This window comes from Pygoscelis adeliae, unplaced genomic scaffold (genome assembly GCF_000699105.1).
Source record: "Pygoscelis adeliae isolate BGI_AS28 unplaced genomic scaffold, ASM69910v1 Scaffold78, whole genome shotgun sequence".
Classification (NCBI taxonomy): Eukaryota; Metazoa; Chordata; class Aves; order Sphenisciformes; family Spheniscidae; genus Pygoscelis; species Pygoscelis adeliae.
In genome coordinates, this window is record NW_008825409.1 from 6871653 (window position 1) to 6889029 (window position 17377).

The 17377-nt window shown below is 37.5% G+C and overlaps 1 protein-coding gene across 1 annotated transcript in view; it reads right to left on the bottom strand.

The window, feature by feature from the left end:
• Positions 1-17377, bottom strand: part of ABCA13 (ATP-binding cassette, sub-family A (ABC1), member 13) — a 211841-nt gene that overhangs the window by 79779 nt on the left and 114685 nt on the right. The window contains exons 39-41 of the mRNA XM_009330486.1: positions 2308-2554; positions 1303-1392; positions 619-691 (exon numbers count right to left, since the gene is read on the bottom strand). Coding sequence (XP_009328761.1) covers positions 619-691; positions 1303-1392; positions 2308-2554 — 410 coding nt within the window. The remainder of the gene's footprint in view (positions 1-618; positions 692-1302; positions 1393-2307; positions 2555-17377) is intronic.

Below are 17377 nucleotides of genomic sequence, written 5' to 3' on the forward strand. Positions count from 1 at the left end.
ACTCAGCACGAAAACTCACTAGTCAAGAAGGTCAGAATTCATTATCTTTTTCAAAATTCTTTCTTTCCTCAAAGGCTGTTTTGTTTTCAAATACACAATCCAAATCAAAACCAAACTCTAACAATTAAATCTCGTTCACATGTAGCTTCCCTGGTAGTTTTTATCAGCTAGGATCACCTGCCCTTCCATTTTGAAAGCAGGTAGTCTTCCAGATATTATGGAAGTGTTATGTTTTAACCTTGTTTTACATGAGTTTTTTTGTAAGCAAAGTCCTATAACATAATTAAAGCAGTTGCATCTGCTGAGAATAGTTCAGCCATCTCTGATTCCTGTTATTTCAGATCAATCTATAACCTTTTCTAGTACATATATACACATGCGCACACATATATATACACACACACATCAAAATTGTGCAAGCTCTTTCCCCGAAGACTTCAGAACATGCAGCCCAAACATTAGATAAAACAGGAAGAAATCTCCAATCATAACAAAGCCAGTGCTCTGAGGGTTTATTTCCTCACCCCTTTCTCTAGCCCTTCAAAAAGAGTCAAGGTATTAGATGTAATATACACACCCATAGATTTTACATACGTAAGTAAATATAAAATGACATACCTCTTGTTCAGCCACACATCCACATGAATCCTTGGGTGACGTAGATTCCATCTGCCAACAGGAATTATTTTTTCTAATGGGAATAAACATAACAATAGGAATAACCATTAAATGAAAGGAGTATATTACTTAACAGAAGAAATCCACAGAGTAACGAGCAGATCTGGCATCTTGAACACATTCTTAGCATTTTATCACAGTGGCAGCTGTGTCTAAAGCTATATCAATTTTACTCATTTGTATTGAAGTGGATTCACTAAAAATATTTATAGAAGTAAAGCAGCAAATGAGCTGCATGCCTTCTGTTTGCAGCAATAAGATAAGTAAAGCATGGTCACAACTCTGCATTCCTAAATTTGGAAATCTGGAATGCTTCCTAACAAATATTGTAATTATTGTCTAACTTTCATTCATATGGATGCCAGACTTGATCTTAATTTTCCTGAAATTAATCAGAAAGCTGTCACTGACTTTTAAGGGCTTTGGATCAGACCTTTAACAATGAAGCCTACAGCCTACTTATGTATTTTACCTGGATTCCAACTCCTTCATCAGAACAGATTTGTCATTAACCTCACACTGCAAGAAAAGCTTAAGATAGTCCACATTACACAGAAAAAAAATATTGAATTTATAATATTCACAATTTACAATTAAGGAAGTAGTTACGTTATTCACAGTTACCCTTGTTTTGAATGCATGCATGTGTGGTCCCAATCAAAGAAATATCTCAGTAGAATCTGAGAAAGGTTTCCTAGGTTATCATCTTCAGTGCTGTTTCAAAGTGGGCCACGGGGCGGAGGGGAGGTAAGGGGAAAAAAAAAAGAAAAAAAATCTTAATATGTCTAGTTCCATTAACTTTCAGGCTCAAGATCCTACACATTTACCGAGAAATTAAAGAACTATAAAATCCATGCATAAGAAACATACCAAAACAGCAAAATTATCTCATTTCAAAAACTATATGTGAACATGTAAAGAAAATTCAATACAATTATGGTTAAACAAATCTCAACGTCTCCCCATGGCCATCTTTCTCTTTATAAATATGCATTCCTAACAGTTAACATGGTTTAAGTGTTTTTCAAACAGCATCATGTTATGTTTATGAAGATATCTGGATATTTGTCCAGTGGAGAAAGTGATCTGTATGCGATATGCACTTGATATAGAGTAGTTCGGAGCTGATCTATAGATACTGTACATTAAAAATAAATCAATCAATCAATCTAGTTGGTTGCAAAGCTGAGCATATAGAACCTAGAGGTTGAGTAAGAAGGGTACCAGGTTTTGTTAATACTGTGTGACATTTTCAAACCTGAGAATTATTTTGAGAAAATGGCTTCAGACCCAAGCAATTAGTTAAAATGAAGCATGCAAAGGCTTGTTTAAATACACTTGTGCATTTACATATAAATGGCCATGACTGGTATTGAAACAGATTGCCCAGTTCAAGCTGCTCCAAAGTCTTTGTCCTTTCCTCCAGAAAATCCTTTGCACAATGTTTTTCTAATTTTATCTCTCGCTCATAACAATATATAAAACTGTACTAAACATCTGAAAAATAAACAGTTATCGTAAAAAGTAACTATTATTCTTCCTAGAATGCAAATAGTCTCTAAAATATGAGAACTTAAGGGTAAAGGTCCCAGAACCCTGGATATTAATGATGATGGATGAGCCCTTTACCTAAAGAAGGATTCTGCATTGTCATAAAGTCTTGGTGTCAGCTTGAGAGAAGGATAATCAATAGCCAGCGGCTTCACACTAAACAAGGCCATTGCCAGTGCAACAAAGAGGACAGGCAGCAGCACATTTGACAGACTTCCTCTCCAGTCTCGCTTAGTGTGGAGAAACCTCTTCATCAGAAGGGCAACAATCTGTGCAAGAACAAGACGGGCTCCACACACACTTGAGGCCCCCGTAAGTGAGATATCTGAGTGAGACAAAAAAACCCTCTTGACAAACAAGGAAAATCAAATTAAACTTTCATGTGCTACATTTTCAAATATAGAACATAATAGTCTTTTTCATAGGAAAAACAAAACTCCATAAACCTACAGTGTCTCCTGGATGGAATAGTATAATCCCCCCCAGTATAACTAATTAACTCTTCCTATAAAGGAAAACAGATATTCAGCTAACACATTATCTCTATAGCTTTCCGTACACAGCTTAAAGGAGTACTGAATACCTATTTTCCCTTGGTCCTCGCACTGGTACAATCATTCCTTGTGCATTGCCACCTTTGCTCCTAGACAAATGACTATGACAAACATGGCCTGTATTAGCACTAAGGTCTTGATCCACCTTAACTGAAATCAGTGCCAACTTTTCTACAAGGATTTCAATGGGACGTCTTTAGAGTATGTAATAGAGCATCACAGATGCTAGAGACGTGGATTCTCATAAAAGCATTCCCTTCATTTCTCTGCTCATATGGGACTGATAAAATTTTCTAATGTGTTAGTCAATGCAGTTTCCATAATCCCAGCTCATGGGCTGTCCCTCACATTCCCATGGGAGTGTGTCCACAGCTTTTTAACATCTCACCAATCAGACATTTTCCTGATAGACTGTCCCTTAATTTCATTTTATTGTTCTTTGTTAGACACTTGTGAATCATACCAATCACTTCGCCTCCATTTTAAACCCTAATGCCTTCTAGGTATATGCAGGCTATTACCAGCTTCTCTGACTTGTGGCCTTGCTAGACTTGAACGTACCTCAGCCTCTTTTCTTCCTTACAGCATAGCAGTGTCTGGTAGATTTACTACCACAAGTATTTGCACTGTAGCAAGACTGAATAGCCTGTTTATCGTAGTGCTCAAAGACATACTGTATTTTATGATCCCTTGTGATTTGTCTCTTTCTATCTTCCCTTCAATATACCGAGATCACTCTAAGCAGCATTTCCATGGTACCTTTTAACAGCTACTTGTATGGGAGCTTTCAAGTAACCTCAAATTAATTGTCCTTCACTTAGCATAGTTTTTTTCTGGTTTACTAGAACTTTAATCCCAGAAGAGAGAGCTATGGGACAAATGGGGGAAAAAATAATTAGAAAAATAAGTTGAAGTTTTGACAGAGTGACCATTGAGCAAAACAGCCCAAATTCTGTACTCTACAAGTGGAGTGTGACTTATAAACTTATGATTTCTTATATTAAAAATTATGTGTATTTTGCCATGAAAAGTTATAATCAAGTAAACACATTGTGGGAGATTGTGGCTTTTAGGGTTTGGGCCTACACAAGAGGAGGAAATCAGGTGACATAGAGCTTCCTGGTGACACAAATACCTCCTGTGGACTTCTCAAGGCTAAGACTTTTGGAAAAAGATAAACATCACATCCACCTGCAAGAAGAGCAAAAAGGAGGATCCAGGTAAATACAGGCTAATCATCCTCAGTCCCTGGGAAGGTTACAGACCAAATCTTCCAGAAAACAACACCCAGGATATGAAAAACAAGAAACGACTGGGAATAGACAACACAGACTTGGTAAGGTTGAACCGTGCCACCTGAGAGCTTGCCATGAATACAGGACTGGTTTGGTGAATAAAGGAAGAGCAGCGGATGCTGTTTACTTTGACTTAACAAAGCCTGTGACATGGTTTCCCATAGTGTTCTTAGAGCAAATGGGATGAGGAGGACTACAAGGACTGTTGGCCAGACTGCCAGGCACCACACTGTGGGCTGTGAGCAGCGGTACCGGGTCCAACTGAGGAGCAGTTGGTTACTAGGGCTGTCCCTCAGGGACGATGATGAGGAAAATGCTGACTAACAGTACTTGTTAACACACACACATGTGCACACCTACACCTGGAGGGGATCCACACTGTTTGGAGGCATCTGCGGGTCAGGCACTGGGGACGAGGAGAACCTCCTGGCAGCAGGAGCAGCTCTCCAGCAGTACCCAGGGACTCCAGTGGCACCAGGGAGCAAAGTCTTTGCTCAGGGTAAGGACAAAAAGCAACAGACACCAGCTGGAACATAGGAAATTCTGACTTAATATATCAGGAAAAAAATTTCGCTGTGAGAGTGACAACTAAAACTCAAAACCAGACTGGACAAGGCACTGAGTAACCTGCTCTCACTTGACCCACTCTTCCAAACTTAATATTCTCTGATTCTATCAGATTCCAATTAACCCTAAGTAATTAATTTTGGTTTAATTTCTGGGGAAAAAAATTTCCAGTATTTATTATTTTAATTCCGCAACTGAATGATATTTCTTTTTTCCCCAGAAAATCCCATAGAACAGAAATTCTGTCTTTAAGCAGTTCTAATCACAGCCATATATTGTTAATTTCACAGCTAACACAAATGGGATTTAGGATTTTGAATCTCTGTGGAGAGAAAAAGTAGCTACAAAATTCAGATCCTGGTTCAGCATTCAAGTGCCCCAATCAAGAAAGATTATATTTTGGGCTTGGAAGCTGTTTTTTCTATAAATTGGACTAGTATGAGAAGACAATCTCAGTAAAAGAAGAATTTTTTTAAAGCAAACTCCTTATGACTGTATTAAGCTCTTTGAATTATTATGATAAGGCTTTCAATAGTTGACTCAATACAGAAATTGAGACACTTGGAAACAACAATTTTCAAGGGATGAGTGTTTTCAGAATAAAACAGTTCCTGTAAGTGTTTCCAGCTGAGCATCCCTGAAATTGTAAAATATACCATCTCTCATTTATCAAAGTAGTGAAATGCCAGAAAAGAAGCATAGAATGAGATATTTGCCATGGTCCCGGACCTGTTCATAGATTATAAGCATGAAATGTGAGTTAAGGATGCTTTAAAATATTTTGCCCCATTGAATCTCTGAAAGAGGACTATGACAGCTACTTTCTGGGGGCAGAAAGGGAAATCAAAGCTGCCATTCATTCTTTTTTCTTGACAAATGGAGCAGAGGGAAATGATAACAAATTAATTCAGATTGCAATAGGAAGAGAAACTGTCATCCTGAATAAAAATGATTGTCCATTTTGTCCAATATCCTGACTCTTACTCAATATTTCTAATGCTGGCCAGCCAAGTTACATCACAAAATGATGCAATAAACAATTATATTAAAAGTATATGTTTGCCTCAGGCACTTCTTCTTCTTTTTAAAATTATTTGTGTTTTCAAAAAAACTCATATATTTATCATTTAAAATTCTTATTGAGAAAGGTGTCAAATGTCTTTCTGAATCATCTTAAATTTCAATCTTTGTGACCTTGAATTCTGTCATTCCTTTGTGTTTCAGGTAAAAACCAAAAATCTTGTTTATCTGTTTTGACTTTATTCTGTTTGATGGCACTGGATATGCTCCAATCTATCTTCTGCATAAATAATCTCACCCTTTCAGTCTCCACTTATAAAAATCTTTATAGTCCTAACCACCCTCACCACTTGCCTCAAGTCCCTCTATATTACCACTGTATCAGTCTCAAGATATATTGTGTTCAACACGGCTGTCTATCAGATGTGGAAACACTACTGATTTATACAATAGCATTATGCATTCTTGTACTGATCTGCTTGCCTTCTTTAAGCATCATACCATTTTGCCTGACTGCAGCGACACTGTGAAAAGTAGCCTGCATCAGGCTTTCCACAATTGACTCAATACTGCTTTCAAGATTCCCAAGGTATTAAATCACTCAAAAAAAAAAAAAAAAAAAAAGCTAAATTCTATTCCTGTGTACACTTGCCATTTAACCCTTCATGTTTCTTAATCCTACATGTATAGTCTAATTTAATTTTCTTTTAACTAGAAGCTATAAAATTAATTTTTGTTTCATAAAGCTTGTAAGTAATTCACCACCTACATTTGGTTTGTATGTCAGGAGGCAAAAAAGAAGCACACATTTATGGGAAAACAGTTTCTGATTACCACTGATAATCACAAAGGCTAGAAGACAAGACCAGCTGACCTTTCTGTTATGAAGCCAATTTTAATGCAGAAAGCTTATGGAAATATTCTCATTAATAATTTAGATTGTAAAATTAAAAATCTGACCCAACTGTTAGAAGCTGTCTTGCTTGACTTACAATTGCAATTAACTGCAAGAAGTGCAATTATGTTCACAATTAAGTTGTACTTTGCAATTCATCCAGACTCTCCTTTGTATTATGGAAAAGATTTTTGCCTTTTTCCAATTCATATATATATATATATATATGAGTTAATATCAGGTACAGGGAAACAGAGCATAAGTCCTAAAATTTGGGAACCAAGATTTTGAAAAGCCTTACCTATAGACTACTCTAGAATTAGGAGCAGAAGCAAATATTGTAAGAATCTCTAACTGGATATCGGATGGGCTTTTTCTTCCCTTCTTTGCACTTCTAGAAAATAATGTAATCATAAACTTTTTTCATGGCACAATAAAATAAGGAAAAATGGGCTATGCAATGGCTATGTTAACAGCCAGGAGTAGACATTTTCAATTCTGCTTCTGTCATTTTGGCATTTAGACATGTCATTTAGAGGAGGTCCAGATTTTGGGAAGATAATCCTGGAACTGAAATACCTTGGCAAAACAGTTGAGCTAGCTCACATGAAACTGGTTGCATTTGGAAGCAGTATATATTTATTAGCTTATCAGAAGTTCTGTGCCAACAAGTAGTTCTAGGCTGAACTAGTGATCTGACATCCTTCTGCATTTCACCAAATGCCATACTGGCGTAGAGTCAGTGCTAGCCCACCAATCTGTGCACAGCATTCCATTAGAAGGTATAAAAATGTCCTTCATCTTCTTATATATTTGTTTACTCATTATAAAAAAAGTATAATATTGATTGTGTTTCCAGGGGGATTTTGAGGACTGATTTTCATACAGAGCATTTGAATAAAAGGCACTTTGATGGTGTGAGGTATAAAGGGAATGCCTCTAGTCTGTGTTTCATACTATGATTGATTCTTGCTTATATGTAGTAGGGTCATGAGCTGTCTCCATACAGAGCTGGTCAAAAAATCTATATTTTGGGAGGAATTTCACAAGAGAAATTCCCTTCTGGAATTTTTAGATATAAATCCTCCCATTTCCCCCCAGAGTATTTTTCACTTTAAGGATTGTGAATATTTCTTCCAAAAAGTTCATTCAAATTGTTTACATCTTAAGAATTTCCTGTCCAGAAAAGCAGAGCTTCAGCAAAACTTACAGTTCCTCCTCCCTTCCCCATACACACTGCTTAATCCAATTGTGACACTTTTTGAAGGGAAAATGTTTATTTTTTAATTAAAAATTCAGCTTTACGTTCTGGGTCCTAGATTACAGAATGGGATACTGCATGGGCCTGAAGATCTTTGAGACAGAATAGTAGAGATTTAGGTAACTGTAGAGTTCATCAGTAAAATTAACATATTTTAAAGCCAAAGCATTGGTGTCTGTCACTCCACAACCTCGCGGAGCATCCCCTTCACAACTCAGATGTCCCAAGCCCTTTTCCTCAAGCCAGACAGTTGACTGATCAGAGGATTTCCTTCCTTTATCTAAGACATTCTTATTGTTCAATATTCAACATGTAATATTTTAGCACACTGAAGAGCACTGAAAGGACAACATGAAGTATGTAACTGATTCCTATTGGAAAATCAAGAAAGAACCAACACAACCAGAAAAATGTGCTGAATACTCTCACCAAAAATCCCAATACCCAAACCCCACAACCCAAAAAACTGTCCCTAGGAAAACTACCAACAAACTTGTAAAGTAGCCTCTTTAAGCTCCTATTTTTGCATTTCCCAGAGAAATTGTTATGGACGAAAGTTCATCTGTAGGCAAGAAGCTTAGGAAAAGAATGGGGCAAACTTTATTCAAACTACCCACCCTCTATTCAGAAGAAATAAATTCTAAAGTCAGGCCTAAACACAGCAGCTATGATCTACCTACAACAATTTGTAAGATGCTGAAGAACTGGTAGGGCACCATTGTACCTAAATCTCTTAGAGGCAGGAACACTTTACAGTACCCTCACTCAACTGGTGGAAGAGGAGATACATCTGACCTTTACTGGCTAAATGAAAGACACAGCCATGTAAAGTGCTTTTGTGCAGAACGAAAAGTGTAAAACATGCAGGAGTTAGAGGACAATAAGCCTTCATCCATAAGTTTTTTTTTTTTTACTGTTTCTTGCTGCACTGTTATCAAATCAGTGACAGAGGTCCATCCAAGCAACAACATTTGATCCTGGACATCACTGTTTGCGTCCAGAATTTTCATTCAGGTTTGTTGCAGGTAGTAAACACATTGTACAGACTCACATAAGGCACAAAATTAAATGGCCATGGAAAATACATTGCTAGTATCCACCAGACAAAAGGAAAGAAACAAGACAGAGGTATAGCAGGTTTTTGTCCCCTTCCTTCCCATTCTTTTATTTTAGTTTTTCACAAAGCACTATGACATAATCTGAAAAATGTATAGTGCAACACAAAACACATGTCAATTTGTTAACAAATAAATGAGCTGCAGTCTTTTTTTTGTTGGGAGAGGAGGAACAGTTAAAATGAGGAATTTTCCAGTCACAGTTTCACATGAAATATGACTGACACAAACATTTTAAGCACCAATCTAAAATACTCCACTCCTCTTGCACACAGATGCACCTTAACCCTACCTTCCACGAGGTAGCTTTGGGATGGCTAACTAGCAAACTGAGAAATAATTAAAACCAGGACTAATTTTGGGGTACTGAATAACCCAACTGAATAGAATACATTATAGTTATCAAAATAATGAACTGAATAGAATACGTTATCTAGTTTCTCAACAGCTCATTAAATGGATATATTGCCTTTGCTGACATGGGCTAAGCAGTTAGAGATGAAAATGTGGAATCACAGCTCCAACACTGCAGACATCTTTGCAGCAAATGACTACCCCAAAAAGACTGATTTCTGCCCCCCAACCTCTTCAACTTTTGTACAGATTACTAAGTAAACTTGAACAGAGTCCATCTGAATCTATCTCACCCTACAGCAGTCCAGCATCAGAATATGCTGCTGCAAAGATCTACAAAATAGTCAGAACAGGAGATTTTTAGTGTAAGAAAGAATCCAATTCAAAGTGTTTGCTCATTCTTTCCAGACATACCATAGCCTCACTCACATTACGGATATCGTCCTTTAATTTCAAGAACTTGCATTTTTTTCAAAGTTAGAACATACTATTACCTGTATTATATAGACAAATAGGTGAGCACCACTGAATGCAAGCCAAATATTTCTTAGCAATTATACAAATTAGATAAAAACTAAAAAATCATATCCAAATTTTCCCTTCCTTTACATCTTCACAGACATCCATGACTATTCACAGTAGACATTATAATTCTATCATATGAAGTATTAATTTAAGTATCTGTAATGCCCGTACAAGATACAAAGAAGCTAAACCAGCCTCTTGAATTCACATATAACTAATACTGAAATACACATAGCATTTCCTGACCATTTTAACCTTCTATTTAATGCAAGGATACCCAGTCTCATATCACTGGAAAAATCCATTAAGCTTTCTCATCACTCATATCAAAATAACACAAAACCCTCTAGAAGTATAAATGCCACACCATGCAACAGCACCTCATGTGCGGTAACAGATAAGAATTTTAGAAGAGATATGCATCACAACCACTCTCTATTTTAAGGGTAAATTTGGGGAAACAAAAGAGTCCAAATGGCATTTAGCAAGTAAACATGGTAGTTGGAAAGTCAGTGAACTGAGACCTCTGCTTTCAATTTATGGACCTGATTTATAATCTTACCTTCCCAAACCTATTTGGCTGTTTTATCTACTTATTGCATCCTTAAAACTAGACTGCAGGCTGTCAAAGGTAGTGAGAATCTATTCTTTTTATCCTTACTATTAGTCCATAGGGTGTCTGGAGCAACAGGGCTTGACTTTAGATTGGTGTCGAGGTTTAACCCCAGCCAGCAACTAAGCACCACACAGATGCTCACTCCCCCCCCGCAGTGGGATGGGGGAGAGAATCGGAAGGGTACCACTGCTAGTATAATAAACAGTAATAGCCACCACAACAGTTAGGAAAAAAACAGCACCCAAGTTGCTGCTGAAGTGTTAGCTGATGTCAAAACACCACTTGTTGTTTTTACTAGTATGAAAATGTGTAGGCATGTAGCCATAACAGAAACTCGACTGAGTATATATTCATTTTAGAATGTAACATTTTTAGTGAATGGTACAGGCACCTACTCCAGTTATAAAAGTACTGTCATAACTTTCAATGGAGGGAATTAATTTTCTAGTACAAAATAGTCAGTTTTCTTCCCTTCTCTAGTCAGAAGCACACAAATAGTGCACAAGCATAAAGAAATGGGAAACAATGGTGCTGCCTTCCTATCCATTACCCTACAGACCCCAAAGGGAACCAAAAAGGGTTGTTACACTGACAGCGAAGCTGATTTGATGAATGGTCATCTAAACTAGTCTCGTCCTGATGGAAGAGGAGGACACATTGCTGAATGCACTGTTCCCATAATTCATAAATATAAGGTTTCATTTCTTTCTACAGTTGTGACTTTCAGTGCCTAATACAATCTCTGTTGTTACATTTCCATGTTCTCTTCCCCTTTGCTTCGATTTATATCTCTTCTCTACATTTTAGTTGGGGCTGCTGCTAGCCTAAACCATACTGAAAAAGACGTTGGAATTAAGCACCAAGTATTTTTTAGCTTTGCGTGGTGAACTCTGCTGTGGCCAGAGCACCTTCTTCATGGTGAGATGGGCATATTCTTTGGAAACAAATAAAAGACAAATATTCAGCCAGGTGGACACAATCTTATCATGCCCTGAAACGGAAAATTACTGTAATTTTGGGAGCCTTAATTCTCTGATTCTGAGTTTCTGCATGATTAATTTACATTAACAAATATGCTAATTTCAATTTCCAGGAGATAATTTTCCAAATAGCCATGCTTTTATTGTAGTACTATCTCCCCTGCAGTGATGCACCTTCAATGAATTGCCACGTGGAAGGGAGGAGAAGAGAAGGAACAGTTGAAAAACAGGCACAGAATGGCGGCTACAAAATGGAAGCCTATTTGCACCTTCTGTCTGTGTTCTTTGAAAGTACAAAAGCAGAGGAGAAGTACGGTCTGTCAGAATTGCCAAAAAAAGATACCAACTGATTTCATATGTGTGTGTGTGTGTGTCTATCTCAGACTTGGCAGAGAGAAAGAATACATTTGTACATGCACAAGCATGTACATCAGATACATCTTCTGCACTCAAATATATCCTCTTACTACAATAAGCAGCACACTTTTTGAGATCGGTTCCTTTTCTTTGTAGAAGTGTATATCAGAAAAGATTTACAGAAAGCTATTAGAATTCAACCCACTGAATTCAACCTGCAGGCTCAGGTTACGACATTTCGAGATTGAATCTGATGTAGACAATAGGGCTACAACCCACAGTACTCTTGCTGTGTTTGGTGAAGATTTGCTGAAAGAGCAGGACAACAATACAATCTGAATGTTCTCTCTACTGCAGCACTTAACATTAAGTGTGAGACTTAATGCTAAATATCTTAGCATTTTCAAACTAGACAGATTAAATGTAGCAACGGTCGAAGGAACTATATATTCAAACCAGGTGTTCTCAAGTACTTCCCACTGGTAACTTGCTTCCCAGAAAGGGGACTTTTAAACTGTAGCTGTCCAGTTGTGTACTGCAGATGACTTGTTATGCAGCTGCTCAGTTTTCAGTGAGTGGCCTTTGGAGGCACTGTATAAAGCACTCTGGAACAAGCCTCCTGGAATTGCTCAGAGAAAACTCAGAAAACAAATGGAGCAAACGTCTTCAGCAGGGCCAAGATTTCACCCTGATAGACAAGGACATTCTTAGCCACTTTAACTTTTACAATTTATGCAAGTATTAGCTTAATATGAACAAAGTATTTGGTCTAAAATATTGTAACTTCCATAATCAAGAATACTTTTAGACACTATCTCTACTGGAGTTATTCTATTAACAATAAAATCGTATCAGAGTTTCTGCAGGGAAACAATTCAAAACTGAAAGATGACTGAGTTCTGCAGGAGGCATGTTTTATTCAGACCCAAAGCTATAGCAAACAATTGAAAAATTTATTTGATGAATAATCTCTTTCCTCAGGCATTCTGGTATCTCATAAATAGTGGTATTAAACAGCTACAAGGATCTTGATTAGCAGAACCAACTGTTCCATTTTTTCTAATGCCTCCAATGAATATGGTAACCTAGATAAACTGCAAAAATAGATTGAGACAGATAGAAAGAGAAAAAATTATATGGGTAAAAATTTCCATCTATACAAAAGTCCGACACCAAGTCTACGTATCATAAAGTCCCACTTATACATTTCAAATGAGGAATTAACTGGCAACAGTGTAATAAACAAATCTTATCAAGGTGTCACCTTGTGACCTATATAAGTTTATTGCATGAACAGTTAGCAAAAAGAAGTGTAGTCCTAAGTGCTGGCTGCTCAGCATACTGTCTTTCATACTGAATCTACTTTGGATGTTGTCCCTGTCACTCCTAAAACACTTTTTTGTTAGCTTTGAGAAATGAAAACCTTGTATTCCTGCAGAACGTCACTAGTATCAGGAAAACAGATGTGTGACGATTGATAATGTCTTTGTGGGTTTTGTAACATAAAAGAAATGTTTTAGTGACAGAGACAGACAACAATTTTACCAAAGGCGATACTTTTGAGAAGGTACTGGACACATGAAAATCTAGTTTCATGTGGAAGTATCAACCTCAAATACAGCCTTGCTAGCACAACTAAGATGTGTACCACACCTTCTACATATGTACGGTATTTACTCATTAGATGAAACAAGATGTTAAGAAGACTCCATGAAGGCCTTTCGCTAAGCAATGTTCCATTTCAGAATGAAAAGTAAGTATACTTAGTCTTGATAAGCATTTCTTCAAAAAATTGACCATTTGCATTAAATTACTTACATAATTGAAGTTAAAGTATCTGTAATTGCTGGTGCAACAACATTAACAAAGCAAAGTTATGTTTTAAAGTATTTGTGTGCACGTGTGTACATACACATATCTTCATCTATAAAAATATACAAATATATACACACACAGGCACACTTAGGAGAAAATATCTATAAAATATATACTCCACCTGTAAGCTAAAGCAAGGCAAGGAACAACCAGAATTGACTTCGTATATAAAACTTAAAGACTAGCTATTAACAACAAATATTTTCTGACACCATATATGTGACTTTGTATTAATTATCTGAGTCAAAATTTCCTCCAACACATAGGCCCCATATTATGAGGGAGAGAAATAATCAGTTCATCTTGAACATGAGAAGTAAATGCTATCTTTGGAAAACTCCTGCTACTGCACAACAGGAAGAGCATAAACCAAAAAGTATTTCACTATTTAAGCTAGGAAGAAAATATTACTATAGGTGTAGCAAAAGCCACATTAGTGTTACACCAGGCAATCCATCATTGCTGTTACACCAGGCAGCCCATTGCTGTTTAACTTTCAGTTGCTTTTCAGATAACAGATGATCACATAATCCATATACTGAATACAGATTTCTGCAGATGTTGCAAATGTGAAAAAAGTGGAATACCTCCAAAAAGTGCAATCAGGTCATTCTCAAAAGCAAGAAGTGAACACAGGAATACTGTCTGCCAGATCTCATTTGTCCTCTGAGGAACAGTTCTACTTCTCTTATATTCTTTTCTTTTTTCCTTTTTTTTTTTTTTTTGGTAAAAATTACTTAGGAATCATTACAACATGAAATGGAAGACAAACAGTCCTGCAGAGTGGAGAACAAGACTCCTGAATATTTCATTAAGACAGGATTTTAAAAATACCATGAAAAATCATAAAGGCTGTCAATACCTTTTCCTTGTCTGCAGCTGTTGTAATAGCCTTAACAAAATACAGGAACTAAAAGAAAACAACAGGAAATCTTGGAGTGCAAAGGAAAGGTTGGAGAAAGAGAGACAGAAGGGAGTACCAGCAAGTCTGAGGGAAAACAGAACCTGTATGAAGAAACATACTGTCAAGAAGAAATCAAAGAAGGGTTTACAGGCAAGACATAAGAGCTACACAGCTGAGATGATTAGATCACTTGGTTCTCAAGATGTTAAGGAAGTTCACATTCTAACAATTACCTTTGGATAAATAAAATGTTCCTAGTGCGCCCTCAACTATCTGTATCCTTTGTCCTTCAGCTCAAAGAAATATCTGAGCATAGTTGATGAGCTTCCAAGCTATTTCATTTCTGAAACAAGCACGACTAATAACTAACATGACATAATCTAGATTATGACAAAGGCAAGGCAGCAGGTTGTTGGAAAGAGCAGGTTCAAAATATTCTCATACATCCACATCAGGCAGCAAAAGTTGAGAGATGTTAATATCAAATACAATTTTCTGTTTAGAAGGCATTTGAGATATGTAGAAATTCAATATATAGTCAACACCATCAAAAGTTACATGCATATCAGTTCTGGTGACCCACAACTTAAAAAAAAGTCTCTCTGATTATTCTGTTTCTTCTAGGCAGTATAGAAAAGGCATCATCTCTTCCATCATAAGATGGAGTGATACAACAACTTTCCTCATTTGTTTTCAATTAGTTAGAAGCTGGACATAGTAAACTTCAGACCACAATCTGAAGTCTGGATCTGTATCTACAGCACAACACATTTCTTCAAGCATACCTTTCAGTCTAAATGAGATGCGTATGTTTTAAGAACAAGCAAAAATACCACATAACACAGTGAAGGAAAGCAGCTACTAAGTCACATGGGTGACCATTTATGAAAACGACTCAATTCCATCAACAGAACACATTCATGAGCAATTAATACGATTTTCAAAAATAGACATTTCAGAAGGGATAATTGTTTTGTTCTCTGGTGCTCTAGCGCTTGCAGAAAACTAGGGCTTTTTCAGTTGAGCCCCTTTTTTGGCAGGTTCTTTACTGATCAATTTTTTGCCTAGAGCTGAAGGGAACAAAAGGCCTCTGTGAGGAAGGCAGGCAGGATTCACTTCTTTCATCTGCCAGCATTTTAGAAGATGAACATGAGGACAAGGAGGTGGAAAACAGGAAGTGGATCAGCTTCTTGGCATTGTAAGAGTACCTCCCTTTACTAGAAAATAGCTTCCTTTCCTTTTTTTTTTTTTTTCTAATAGCCCTCTGATGTCTGAGCTTGTCTAACAAAGAGCCCAAAATGTCCATACTGTGGATGAAAATGTGAAAAGGACCAGGCAGCAATCACAAGGAAAGCAACTGGTAGGGAAAATGTTTGGATGAGAGAAGAAAGTGGTGGGTGAAAAGAGTGAAACACATTTGAGGTAAGTGGAAGAACCTGACCATTTACTTTCAGAAGGACAGAAGGAGTTACAGTTACGCACTTACTGAGAAAAAAAATTTATGTGAACCTTAAGTTAGATGATCGTATTTTTGAGATTGGATACCTTTTTGTAACTACTGATATTATAAAGATGCTCCATCCTCATTCTATGCTTCAGACAATCCTGAAAGGGTGACAAAAGGAAAAGGAAGCAAGATTCAGGGTTGAGGAGTATAAAGCTAAATAATTGGAAGAGGTGAAATTAAGTTTTCAACACATGCTAGAATCACAAGATTTCCTGTAAGAAACTAATTAAAACAACAATAAAAAAGCTGAAGGAAAATATAATGTATCCAAGATTTTTAGACCAGCTATTTTGATACTTCTTTTTCAGGATCTAGCGCTGAATTTAGGTGGTAATGTCATCTATTCTATTAGACTATTGGAAGACTGAAATGTATGCTGCATCAGTAGTTGGCAAAAATTTGAAAATTTTAATATCAGTCTTCATGTCAGCAGCCACTTCTTCTAAACAGAGCCACTGTTACTTATTGTCCAGTTTTCTACTCAGCAATCAAGTCACATTTTGCAAGGTAGAGCAGTAAAATCATTCTTATATCCTTTTCAGGGATCTGCTTGGTAGAGTGCCATGGGACAAAGCCCTGGAGGGAAGAGGGGCCCAAGAAAGCTGGGTACTATTCAAGGATCACCTCCTCCAACCTCAGGAGCAATGCGTCCCAACAAAGAGGAAGTCAGGCAAAAACGCCAGGAGGCCTGCATGGATGAACAAGGAGCTCCTGGACAAACTCAAACACAAAAAGGAAGCCTACAGAGGGTGGAAGCAAGGACAGGTAGCCTGGGAGGAATACAGAGAAATTGTCCGAGCAGCCAGGGATCAGGTTAGGAAAGCGAAAGCCCTGACAGAATTAAATCTGGCCAGGGACGTCAAGGGCAACAAGAAAAGCTTCTATAGGTACATCAGGGATAAAAGGAAGACTAGGGAAAATGTGGGCCCTCTCCAGAACAAAACGGGAGATCTGGTTACCCAGGATACAGAGAAGGCTGAGGTACTCAATGACTTTTTTGCCTCGGTCTTCATTGGCAAGTGCTCAAGCCTCACCGCCCAAGCAACAGAAGGCAAAGGCAGGGACTGGGAGAATGAAGAGCCGCCCACTGTAGGAGAAGATCAGGTTTGAGACCATCTAAGGCACCTGAAGGTGCACAAGTCCATGGGACCTGATGAGATCCATCCACAGGTCCTGAAGGAACCGGCGGATGAAGTTGCTAAGCCACCATCCACCATATTTGAGAAGTCGTGGCAGCCCGGTGAAGTTCCCACTGACTGGAAAAAGGGAAACACAACCCCCATTTTTAAAAAGGGAAAAAAGGAAGACCTGGGGAACTACAGG